This window comes from Lepisma saccharinum, chromosome 23 (genome assembly GCF_977018435.1).
Source record: "Lepisma saccharinum chromosome 23, izLepSacc3.1, whole genome shotgun sequence".
NCBI lineage: Eukaryota > Metazoa > Arthropoda > Insecta > Zygentoma > Lepismatidae > Lepisma > Lepisma saccharinum.
In genome coordinates, this window is record NC_139251.1 from 11,515,761 (window position 1) to 11,528,576 (window position 12,816).

The 12,816-nt window shown below is 36.2% G+C and overlaps 1 protein-coding gene and 1 long non-coding RNA gene across 4 annotated transcripts in view; one reads left to right on the top strand and one right to left on the bottom strand.

Annotated features, from left to right (window-relative positions):
* LOC146005265 (uncharacterized) overlaps window positions 1-3,995 on the top strand; it is a 93,967-nt gene extending 89,972 nt beyond the window's left edge. For both annotated transcript variants that reach the window (XM_083144369.1, XM_083144370.1), the window contains exon 2: window positions 2,742-3,995. In XM_083144369.1, the coding sequence (XP_083000495.1) occupies window positions 2,742-3,803 (1,062 nt within the window). In that variant the 3' untranslated portion in view covers window positions 3,804-3,995. The remainder of the gene's footprint in view (window positions 1-2,741) is intronic.
* Window positions 3,996-7,463: 3,468 nt separating this feature from the next.
* LOC145977691 (uncharacterized) lies at window positions 7,464-12,117 on the bottom strand. 2 transcript variants are annotated; one of them, XR_014440611.1, is made up of 3 exons: window positions 12,015-12,117; window positions 9,248-9,374; window positions 7,464-7,631 (listed from the first exon to the last, which is right to left on the bottom strand). It is a non-coding gene; the product is annotated as an uncharacterized LOC145977691 (long non-coding RNA). The 2 variants fall into 2 exon arrangements; XR_014440612.1 differs by lacking the exon at window positions 12,015-12,117 and adding an exon at window positions 9,880-10,003.
* Window positions 12,118-12,816: the final 699 nt, after the last annotated feature.

The window sequence follows — 12,816 nt, forward strand, 5'->3', positions numbered from 1 at the left end:
AAAATGACCGTTCCCTGTCCCTGTAAGTTTAAGGGGGGGAATAGAAATTCGTTAATGAAATCATTATTATCCAAGGACGTAGCTAGGCTGCTGTATATTTGGAGGCATTTGAATATTTAGTTATGTAAATTATGTATACTTGTATTACATGACATATTAACCACACACACATACAGTCATGGACTCAACTGGGTTGTAACGATTCCATTGAAAGCAAATGAAGGCGTTATAATCCAGAACTGTACAATTCCTATGTCACAATAACTTTTCATTGATATTTGAAGGGCTCGGCTGTAACAAATGGAAAGTGGCATTTTGGTCATTTTTTAATTACAAGGTAAAATGTGCCATCTTTCAATTTTCTAGTGAAATTGTCATGTCATACAATTTGCATTGGACTCAGTGAAGTCTTCTGAAATTGATAAACACAACACCAAAACAATGTATCTACAGTATAGCTTCTATACTGCTTTTCCGGATTCTCTGGAGTAGCGACGCGCAGAGGGGAAAGCTTGTGGGCGGGGCCAGACTAGGTGGAGAAGGGTGCGGGATGAAAGCAACGAAGTGCTGCGCGGTGTAACGGCCGTAAAGCAAAACTCTTTCTGCTTACAATTTCTTCTTTTATTCTTAACAATGGCCAGTGTATTGTTTTACACAAATAATATTGCACGTTTATTTGTCTTTTAATGCTACGAAGAACAGAAAAAAATTAAAACAAATTTAAACATACATTTTCAAAAAACATGCAAATAACCACAAACTATGAAACATGTATCAAAATGTGTTTTAAACAAGTCTGAAAAACATGTTTCAAACACTTTGTTTTAAACATTTGTAAAAAAAAACGAAGACATGTGTTTTAAACTTTTCAAACAAGTTGTTCTCGAACACATACAACACTATGAGGCGCTCTCCTGAATGCAGAGTTCCCCTAGACTTGCGAGCTGACATGTTTACTACGGAACTACTGGACCGCAAATGAGCCCCCTCCCGTGGATGCCCCTCCCCTCCGCGCGTTCATTGGACGAGGCGCACACCTTTCAACATGCGCGCAGAACGCGTTCGCGTTCTCTTACTCCAGAGAATCCGGGAAAGGCTTTTTTCTTAATGAACTCTGAAATTACCAAAATGTCACCATGGTTTACACCCGAACCCTTCATTTAACACATGAAGTTTCTGAAAGAACCGTTTAAGGGGGATTTCATACTGAAGCGACAGGCGGCACGCGTTACTTGGGAACGTGTTACACCTTAGTGGCATGCATGACAAGCCTAGCACGTCTGCGTTGGATTGGTGAAATCCTCAAGTGACACGTGTCGGTTCTGTGTGAAATTACCAAAATTTTCTATTTTGTGAAGGCTATTTTTTTGAAGAAGGGTATCTCGATGATTTTAACAAGATATAACATGAATCAAACTGTGGAGTCATAGGTCAATCTTTATGAAATAAAAAATACGGATTGACAAGTATATTTTCGAACACTTGCAAATGGCATATTAATGCAGAGTTTTCTAACAAAAAGAAATAGTAACTAATAATTTAACATTAAAAAAAGAATTAATGTAAAATTTGGTCTGAACCGGGGATTTTTTTTGGAGGGTGGGTTGGGCTAGTGCACATCGGACGCCCCCCTTCACAACATTCTTGTTATTAGCAATTCTGAATTAACTGTCCAATTTCTGAGAAATTTTATGCACATTGCTCCCCCAAGTCCAAGGCCATTTACTTGTTCTGTGCCGACGCTAATGGAATACACACTTTTCTAAGTACGTGCTTGTTCACAGGAGGCTAAGACAAGCTATGAGAACCCACCTTCTACAATTTATTTGAGGTTTTCCAGGTTCAAATTTCAATAAAAGATGACGGAAACCTTTCTCGTCTTTTCAATAGGTTTTTTTTTTCCAAATATTTTCCAAATGAACTTGAAACGTCTTGTATAGAAACATTATTCAACAAAAATTATTGTCTTAAAATTTTGCATTTTTGGCAGTTCATGAGCTCAGAAAATTTAGGAATCCGTAATCAAGAGTATCTAGTAGAATAGCTTTTGATTCACTACAAATTCATATGTTATGTGTGAAAATTAAAGGTGGATAAATATTCTAGGAAGCGACGCCAGATTTGAATTAACAGGTTTATATTCTGTGGCTTTGTTGTTATAGATTTGTGATGTGATGGTGTACATATTTACTTGTTCTGTGCCGACGCTAATGGAATACACACTTTTCTACGTACGTGCCTGTTCACAGGAGGCCAAGACAAGCTATGAGAATCCACCTTGTACAATTTATTTGAGGTTTTCCAGGTTCAAATTTCAGTAAAAGAAGACGGAAACCTTTCTCGTCTTTTCAATAGGTTTTTTTTTTTTCCAAATATTTTCCAAATGAACTTCAAACGTCTTGTATAGAAACATTATTCAACAAAAATTATTGTCTTAAAATTTTGCATTTTTGGCAGTTCATGAGCTCAGAAAATTTAGGAATCCGTAATCAAGAGTATCTAGTAGAATAGCTTTTGATTCACTACAAATTCATATGTTATGTGTGAAAATTAAAGGTGGATAAATATTCTAGGAAGCGACGCCAGATTTGAATTAACAGGTTTATATTCTGTGGCTTTGTTGTTATAGATTTGTGATGCGATGGTGTACATATTGGTATTTTTATAAATGAAGTGTCTATTCAAAAACATGTAGTTTAACTTCCAGAAATTCATGTCTTCTTCTGTTTTGTGTATTGCAGGTAGACACTGAGGCCTCGGCGTTGAGACGGGAGTTGGAAGGTTGTCGCCTGGTGCTTTCCAAGACAAAGGAAGCCCTGAGGTTGCAGACGGTGAGATTCCGCCAACTGGTAGCTGCATTCTCCACCAAGCTGCAGGAGAAGGAGACGGAGCTGCGAGCTGCCAGGGAGCTCAAGGAGCTGCAGCTCTCTCGCGTGCTGAGAACTCTGTTGGTGTTCGAGTCGGAGCTGCGGAGAGAGCAGAAGAAACTCCAGCATCAGATGGGGGACAAGGACAAGACCATCCACAGACAGCAGCTGGAGATAGCTCGGTTGAAGAAGACCAATCAGAGGCTTCGGCGCAGAGCCATGGAGAAGCAGACGAGCGAGGCGAACGCGCGGGTGTCCACACAGTCGTTGCCTGCGGTGCTCTCCGTGGAGTCGCAGCCTACCGCAGAAGTGCAGAACGGCGCCGAATCGACGCCGGACGCCGAGTGCGTGAGTGCGTGCAAGAAGAACTGCGCCCCCATACGCATAAGCTCCTCGGTGTCCAGTCTGATCACGGGTTCCGCGGGAAGCATCATAATATCCGAACTCAATCACGAACCTGCCGAAACCGAGGAGCCAGAGTACGAAAACGTGCGCGCAAACGGGATGGGCGCCGAGACCAAGTTCGAACATGAATCGTCGGAGCCTCTATACCAGGAAGTTGACTCTCTGCAGTGCAATTTCGAGGAGTTCCGCCTCGAGGAAGTGGAGTCGAGTTCCGATCCCAGCGACTCCCCCGGCGGCAGCTGCAACCGCCACGCGGGCGACGGCGCCGAGAGCCAAGTGGCCAGCGCGGAAGCGGGATCTGATCCCCGACGCCAGGTCAACCTGCACGGAAGCTACGAGAAATTCCTGGAAGCCACCGGCCTCAGCCAGAAATCCATCCTCACCCCAACAAGAATATTCAGCAACCACCGTTCGATGCTCAAACCCAAAGACATAAAACACAGGAGCAAAGTGAAAGCCGCCTTCTCCAGTGTTGCCATTATAGAGAAAAGCGGCAACACGGTCAAGTATTGGACAGAACCTTTCCTTTGACATTAGGCATTGTTTATATTCTTTTTTATGTACAAGTTAAAGAAAGAAGTTTGTAATTATTTGAATTTGTATAATATTTTGTTAAGATAAAGTCACTAGAGTTGATAATAGATCATGTAAAAATATGTACTGCATTTTGTAAAAATTGTACAAATAAATTATATATATTTTACTCATACATAGCTACACAATACAGACAATTCTTGAAATATGTTGTGAATTTTTATTTTCTGATCAATCAAGTTAGTGTTTCAATTTTTCGTTTTTATTTCAGTAATTTTTAGTACTTTAGTGGCCCAATGGTTCACCAGTGGACCATCGAAAATATAGGCGTAGTGCGCCTTCATACTTGTATGTGAGGTTGTAAACGCTGACAGTTGTTGAGATAAAACTTTGAAATGTCATGTGGAAGGAAGTAAACCCACCCACCCAGGACTCCCCTCCCTCCCGACTCCAAAGTTACGAATGGAAGTTGGCAAGAATTTTAAATTTGTACACTTATTTGACAAAAAAAATGTTATAACTCGTAGACTATTTGACCAATCTACTTCGGGTAACTTTTGTTTTTCCGCTAAAACATCAGGGCATGCAACCGTGCAGGAATTAAAACGCCAAAGCCAATAAGAGGAGTCGGGTGTGCCGCAACCCCCAACTTTCAATGAAAAAATCATAAAAATGAGGAGTTTGCCCTCTCTTCCACCGCTATTTTTGGAAGAGGAGGCAAACTTTAGCCTTATTTTCAAAGAATAGTCCTTTCGCAACCAAATGAAAAAGTCATTTCATGTTCCTGGGTGCATTACATTATAGAATATGTGAAAAACTCCCCATTTTTATGATTTCTTTCATTGAAAGTTGGGGGACGCGGCCACCCAACCCCTCTTATTGGCTTTGGCGTTTTTATTCCTGCACGGTTGCATGCCCTGATGTTCTAGCTGCAAAACAAAAGTTATCCAAAGCAGATTGCTCAAATAGTCTCCGAGATATAACGTTTTTTTTTTTCTGAAAGAAGTAAAAATTTTAAAATCGCGGGGAAAGGCGGAGGCCAGTGAGGGGTTACTTTCGAAAACCCGCTCGGACTTCTAAAGGTTAATTACGACGATGGAAATGATTGGTAAACCGATGAAATAAATAAATGAACATCGTGGCTTAACCACAATTTAAACTAAGTAGCTTTGTAGCTCGTTGTGCCAAGGAGCCTGTTGTAGTCAAATTTACAACATAAATAGAAACATGCCAAATAGAAGCTGTAAACATGAGTATGGCATTTTTGTTGTACAGCTGACTTCTATATTGTGTTTGCTGATTGAATTTTATTATAAGAAAGTGTGCCAAAAGCTTTCCCACATCTCTTACGCCTTATAATCTACCTTTAATTATACAATACTAGCTGATTACCCGGTGTTGCCAGGGTATTTATTTATCCCAATCTTCTATTAGACAGGAAAATAATGAATTCTAACTATTGTGTAAAATGTAACTAATTTTATTTACAGATATTTAAAAGTATAAGTACAGTATACAAATTATAATGTAAAATCTTTTACAAATTTACTATAATATTAATTTTACTCAAAATTTGATTATAAACATTTTTAGTACTGTAAAAAGTTGACAGTAAAAAAAACGGTCCAAGACCGTCAATTCTCGCTGCCATCCAGATACCGTAAAAATTACGGTGACCGTAAATTTCTTTTTACGGATACCTGTATATTAAACGGTAATATACCGTAATTTTAACAAGTTTGTTTTTTAAAAAATACGGCATAATGCCGCAATTTAAACAATAATTGGCTGTATTTAGATGGAATACCTTTTTGCATAATGTAAAAAATTATACCTTTTTGGCCAGACAATGTCAAAAAGTTATTTTCACATTACATATTGATGATTGATTTTGTTCTGGCATAGGTATAAAATTTCCAATTTCACTGCCAATGTATGTGCTTAAAACACTCCTTGGCAGCACAGTTCATCGTTTTCCACGATACTAAGGCATTTAGAGAGAATTTTACATTTGCACAACACACAATTGATTTACGTACCCTTGCACAGGTCGACAGTAGTTAGAAAGTAAAAATTACCTGTTTAACTAGGGGGAAATACTGAACTACAAATTACGTATTAGAGTCCCCTTCTGGCTTCTGTAGTGGACTGGTGAGCTAACGTCCCATAAAGCTACATGTGCCAGGTATGAAACCCAGTTCATACATGAGTATCATTGTATTTATTATACCCATTCCGTCATTTATAATCATTATCACATTTAACCCAATATGCAGAAAGAAACAAAAATACCAAAATAATAATTACAACTTATAAATAAAATAGCATTTCTATGGCATCCACCAACTCCATAACCATCAATGTCATACATTTTCATTGGACAAAATTAACATGTTCTTGAAGGCAATATTTTAATTATTTTATTAGATACTTCCAGGCCCTCTGATGGCACAATGCTATTATTCTTACCTTGTGATCGAGTCCTGAGTTCAATACCCTGGTGGAGGCATAATGCAATGGTTTGGATTCCACTTCAAAACTGTAAGTCCAGCCCCAATTAGCCTATCTGAACATAAAGTGGACTTGAAACTATACCTCTCCATTTACTACAATATGTATGTGTGCGCGAATGCATTGTAAGGATATGATACATTCACTTTGAAAAACAGTTATGAGGAAAAGGTGAAATATGTTTAAAATCCTTCCAAGCAAAAAACAAATTCTCAGTGTTTTCAGATATTCAGGAATCCTGTGAACATGGGCGTCCAGAAGGGGGGCAAGGGGGGCCATGGCCCCTCCCTGGAAAATGAATGTGTACCTAAAAATTATATATTTCACACATAATTTCATTTCAATCACAGTAATTTATGTTAATTATTATAAATTCGTTGAAGAAACATGATAATTTCAGACTGAAATATTGTTTTTTGAGAGGGCACCACTATTTTGGAGGAAAATGTGTGTCCTTTGCCCCCCCCTGGAAAAAATTACCTTACTTGCCCCTCCCTGGAAAAAATTCTGCGGACGTCCATGCCTGTGAATAACATAATAGAAAGCAGAAAGGAAAACATAGCCCTCAAACCTTAAAATTTCAATGTTTTAGCATTTATGGAAATACATTTCCATAATGAGACTACTTTGTTAGTACAATAATTATTATTACTTAAATTAGGAAATATTACAAAAATATCTGTAATTGAACTGAAAAAAAATAATTTCACTTCAAGTTCCTCACAATGCAACAAGTAAATCACAAATTGCACTCATAAACACACACAATACTATAATAAGCCGAAGTTTTTTCTGTAGGCAAATGATGAAAAGATTCTCTCTCCTTGACCACATGAATTCTACAAAAGTCTGAGAAGTTCCTAGATCTGACTTTATTCTCATCTTCAGGGTAAAGGTAAAGAAGTAATTCTAGCCTGAAGATAGTGGCATTATTCTCAAAAGCTCAGAAACAGTTGCAGAACCCACTTGATGGATAGCCCAAGAGAATCAATTCAACATAAAAAATTAATAAATAAATAAGTAAAATAAGATTAAAAAAAACCTGGATTTTACTGGCATTACTACCAATCTTCCATCCCTGCTATTGGTGCAATCCTCAAATACTTTTCAGTTTTAAAAATGGAATTTTCAAATGAGATATAATAATTCAAATAATATAAATAATTTATTCAAATCAACCAAGTACATAATTATAATTTACTTTTTATTTATTTTCACTTTACACTTGTTTCTTTGCATTTTGTCAAATAATTACTACATTGCACTTGTGCTTTTTTCTTCTTAACTTAGGACCCTTCTGCTGGATTAAATCACCTGGGAAGAAGAAATATACCATTAAGGAATTTGATACAAAACCAAATGCTATTGCAGCAGCATAAATTTAAAATTTCATTAATTCTCAAGTAACAGAATAACATTGTCAAAGGTGTTCAGTGGTGCGTAAGCTCAGTAGTAGTTTCCCACTGATACAGTTCCCTCAAAAAATAAATACATATGTGGAAAGGTGGCAGAAATTGTCACCATTCCATGAAGGCACATAGTTCCACATTATCTACTGGCTACAGTGGAGATGATGTGATCAGTACCATGTTTCAGCTGTCTCACCCCCTCCCTTCCCAGTTACCCATAGAGTAAACTAATTTGAAAAAGTAACTATACTAACTTAGCTACTAAGCCAGCCCTGGTTTATTTCAGTCTGTAGAGCAATGACATGGTATGCCAAAGAACTTGGTTTGTGTCCTGGTGAAGCCTGAATTTTCTTTGCAAAAATTTCTACGCAGTACATCTCCTATGTGAACCATGACAATCCAGTTAGTTGGGTGTTTTTACTGCCATGAGACAATTGAAGTCTGCATTATGTCAGTTCAAAACAAGAAGAGAACTTCTTATGTACGTTTTTGCAAGTTTTCATTTTCAGTGTCATTACGAGTATTATTAAAGTGGTTAACAGAAAACAAAACTAAAATTCAAAAAAGCAATGAAACAAGAAATGGAGATACAATAACATGCTGTACTGTAGCCTGCATGTTGAAATGCAATCATGAAAATATGTATTCCATATTTGTTTTTATTTGTAAAATGACATATATCATCATCATCATCATCAGTATTCCACCACGTTTTCCACATTTTTAGAGAAGTTTGCAGATTTCATCCATATATTTAATAGAAACATAATCCATATTTAATGGAAACATGGTCTCCACTTAACGTTTCATGAAATTTAGTGTATAGCTGTGGTAAATTATGGTATCACAGCACTGGTGGGGCCCAACTTCCACATTGCGCTGTGCCTTCATGTCATGGTGCATGATGGGCTTTACCTTACTTCCGTTCCGTGTGTGCCAAATCATATGGTAAACCCAGTACTGCATTCAGTGTTTAAACCATTCATCTTTTAGATCTAAGAGACAATACTAAGATGAGAAATGACCAATATTATGATTAAATAATAAATGGTACAGTGGGATGCACAAGTATTGGGTCAGCAAATTGTCCATAACAATTTTCATTCATATTTCTCTTGCTTCTTTCGTGTTTTTAGGGACTGACCTTTTATGTATGCAAGTGCTGGTGTAGAAATTTTCAGCAGCTTGTTTGACATTTTGTTTCATTTTTTTAAGCACTCATTTCGTAAAACAAGGGCAATAAACATGGCGATGGACAATTTACTTTGCAATTCTTATGCATCTCATTGTACAACAAATGACATCCATACTGACAAGAAGACTCAAACTCTGAATGTTTGGTGATTAAAGTATGGGTCTAGCAGTAAAACCACATTGCCACTGACCCAACCACCTGTTTTATGCACTGAATTGATGTGAATATTTCAGGAGAATTAAAAATATTTGAACTACAAATTTGGAGCTTTTTAATTATTATGTGAAAGTTTGTGCAGTGTTCCATTCACACATGATACAACATACCTTTTGCCAAACTCCAATGTGTTGCATGCTTGAAATGGATACTGATATAGCATTTAGGAAGCCAAGCATTCTATCAATTCTTGCTCAATTGAAAGCATAATTTCCATGCATTCTATTAGGGACGATCCTGTAATAACAATAATAAATTTAAGAATCTCATTCAAAATATCAAATATATGAACAAACAAAAAAAAACAACTTGCATTCAATACACGTAAGGGTTATTTCAAAGAATGTCAATTGGCCCACTTTTAAGGAAAACCCACTCTGACCTTAAATAGTTACAGGAGTTTGTATGATAAATTGGCAGCATTTTTTAAAAAAGTAGGCCCTGTGTGTTAGTATCAATTCAAGTAATTGTTCAATTCCATGACCCACTCTTTCCACATACAGCCATTCACATGGGAAGTAAAGGTAAAGGGATTGAATAATAGTTGTCAGAACACAAGATTGAAAACTTTCAATAACCTTTACAATGATTTATTTTATTTATCTTTCAAGCTAACTTCCAACCATTGAGTGAGTAACATTTCAAATTTCTTATAAAAACTTATTGGATCCATTTCTAATGGGAGGAGGGGTGGGTATTTTGTTGCTTCAGGTTCTAGTTGAAAACATGAAAAGCAACTTACTTGTGGATCTTGTCCAAAAGAGATTCCAATGCAGTTTCTAGGACCTCCCACAGAAATTTCACAGCTCACTACCCATTGGCACAGTTCTTGGCATATCTTTTACTTTCCAGACTTAAAATCAGAATTTCTCATAAAACCTGTAATTAAATGAATTTTGAGCATGAAAACCATAAATTATTAACAATTTTGAACAGGTTTAAACTTAATGATAACAATCAAACCATAAATTACCTAAATCTACTGTATTAAACTTATATTGTGTCATTGTTTTGATTACTAGAACTTTAAATCCAAATTTTGTCCAAAATTGCAATTCTTGCGAGAGAAAAAGAATTTTAAATCAGTCATAAGATACCTAATTACAGTTAAATATGCATGAATGCTAATTGTTGCAGTCATAAACAGCTTAAACTTGAAGGGAAATACAAAATAACACCAAGAACTAACATCTTTCATGTCAGTACCACTCAGTTTTTATGTAAAAGTGTCATTCTTGGAAAATGCCGCAAAACCGAAGGAATTTTGAATTATTACAAAAATTTTGCTTTTACTTCACATTATTTGCTTAGAACTAGCAGAAGGATTTTAAGTGGATGCTCAATATGTTATGGAACATCCAAATAGTTAATATTAGTGAAAATCAATGTTGCCATCTTATTTTTTTAGAAAATGCCTCAGTGTTCCGCAGATAAAAATTTCTAAGTTTCAATTTTGTTTTCACATACAAAGTTAAATATAACACCTCCAACTTGTGTAAATGTACACTATTATAATTACTCAAAATTTGTATTTTTAACCATTCACTTGACATTTTGTCAAAATTATGTAATTCTACTTACCTAAATACAAAATTATGAATAAAATGAACAATATTGGGAGACCAGTTCTTCATTTATAAATCTCCCATGGGATTAAATACTTCTCAACAGATAACCTTAGCTAGATCAAAATATCTTTACTCTGATGGGGTCTAGAACCCAATATTGAATTTTACTATAATTTTGGGACTTTCAGATAAATTTCGGCTAATTTCCATGATTTTTTTTTTTTTTTTTTTCAGTGTACAGGATAAGTGAAGGAAGGGGACAATTGAAGCACACCGTGTCATTTTTTTCCCGTAAAGCTTTTAAACCCTTCCCTGGAATTATTTATGTGTGGAGGTTCAGGATTAACAGTATCATTCAGTCACTACTGATGAAATCCATACAATTTCAGCCAGTACTTTTAGGCTGTTATGCCAGATAAATAGTTAGGTACCCTTGACTTTCTGTACCACCAAGTGAAAGTTTTTGCATTTTTTATAAAGATTAAGTTGTTTATGTAGCTTTTCTGCTGTTTTTAGCTCAGGGAAATGAGTTATGGTGAAGTAAAGTACCTAGTTTCCTTAGCCAGAAGCAGGGAAGCTCGAAGGCTTTGTGCAAGTGCACCCAAAATATTAATAATAAAAGTCAATAATTGAAAATAAATATTAATTTTACATTTTAAATGTATTATAAAATAAAGTAAATCAAACACGAAGGACTGAAAACTCACAAAACCAAAATAGAAGTGTAACTATTGTTAGTAGTGCTAAGTTTGGTGACGTTATCATTTGCACGTATTTTAAGCTATTTGAATGTGCATACACCAATTTTGACCAATAAAAAGTTGCGAAAGTACTCCGAGATAGGAGGTTTTTAATTTACGTGAGCTGTGGTTTGGGATCAAATATCGCGGTTGTTCGTGCTTTCCGCGCTTAGAAGCACATTCTATGTTACATAAAACATCAAAACCTGTCAAGTAAGAAAAAATTGTACCTCAGAGACTGTTACTAAACATTTCTACCATCCGTAACTCGGCTATTGCAAGTTTCTGCTTTCAAAAATTTCCGGGTACTACTTGTAAACAACAGACACGCACTTCATATATCGTTTGTATACTACCTAATGAAAGTGACCGGTATTTGCAATGTGGTACATGTGATAAAGACATCGATGAATTTATATCTTCCACTACACAAGCAAATTGAATAAATGCACGTGGTTTTGGCTTCGTTGCATAGTACAGCAGTACAATAATAATAATATAGCACTAATAAACTGTGTTACAATAAATTTTCATTCCATTATGTTAAAAAATAAAAACATTATACGTACCTTGAGTTATGTAGATTTACTTTCCACGCAGGCATTCGAAGCACAACCATCGATAAAGAAGCACAACACAGCAACAAAAACATACGCTTCGGCCATGTTGGCCTGTGAAAGTTGACAAGCGACACAAATGCGCATGCGCGGCTTGGTCTAAAACGGTATGGAAGTATTTCCGATTCCACGGTCGAGTCCGTAAAATTTTTACGGTAGGATGTATTAAATTTCACGGTAATTTCTAACAGTGTATCATCTCCAGGAGCAAGAATAAGTAAATTGAACGGCATTAGGAGTGTCACTGTTCCTTTTTAGCGACCCCGAAAGCTATGGATTCCACACTAATATCGGTCGTTTTCGATTATTTTTATATGTCACCCCTTCCCACCCCTACCCGTATGGGTGCCAGGGGTGTCTTACCCCCACAGTATTTATTTCCAGATTGCAAGTGATATGTGTACCACGTTTGGTTGAAACTGCTCCAGGCGTTCGAGAGTTATGCCGGAACAAACATACACACCTATATCCATTTTTATATATATAGATTTAACTTACAGTCGAATTAAAATTTATAGATACTTGAGTTTGTGACTCCAATTAAAAAATTAAAAACCGCACCGTATTAAAAAATTTTTTTTTTATTTGTAGAATTTCAAAGAGAGCGATTGTTTTCACTGCGATTAAAAATAGAAGACACACTTTAAAAAAGTGTGCATAGATTAACGCAGAATTCAATAAGCTAAATTTTGATGTAACTCGTTTTTATGTAGGTCTATTGGTTAATTTTTAATTGGAGTCTAAACTCGAATAT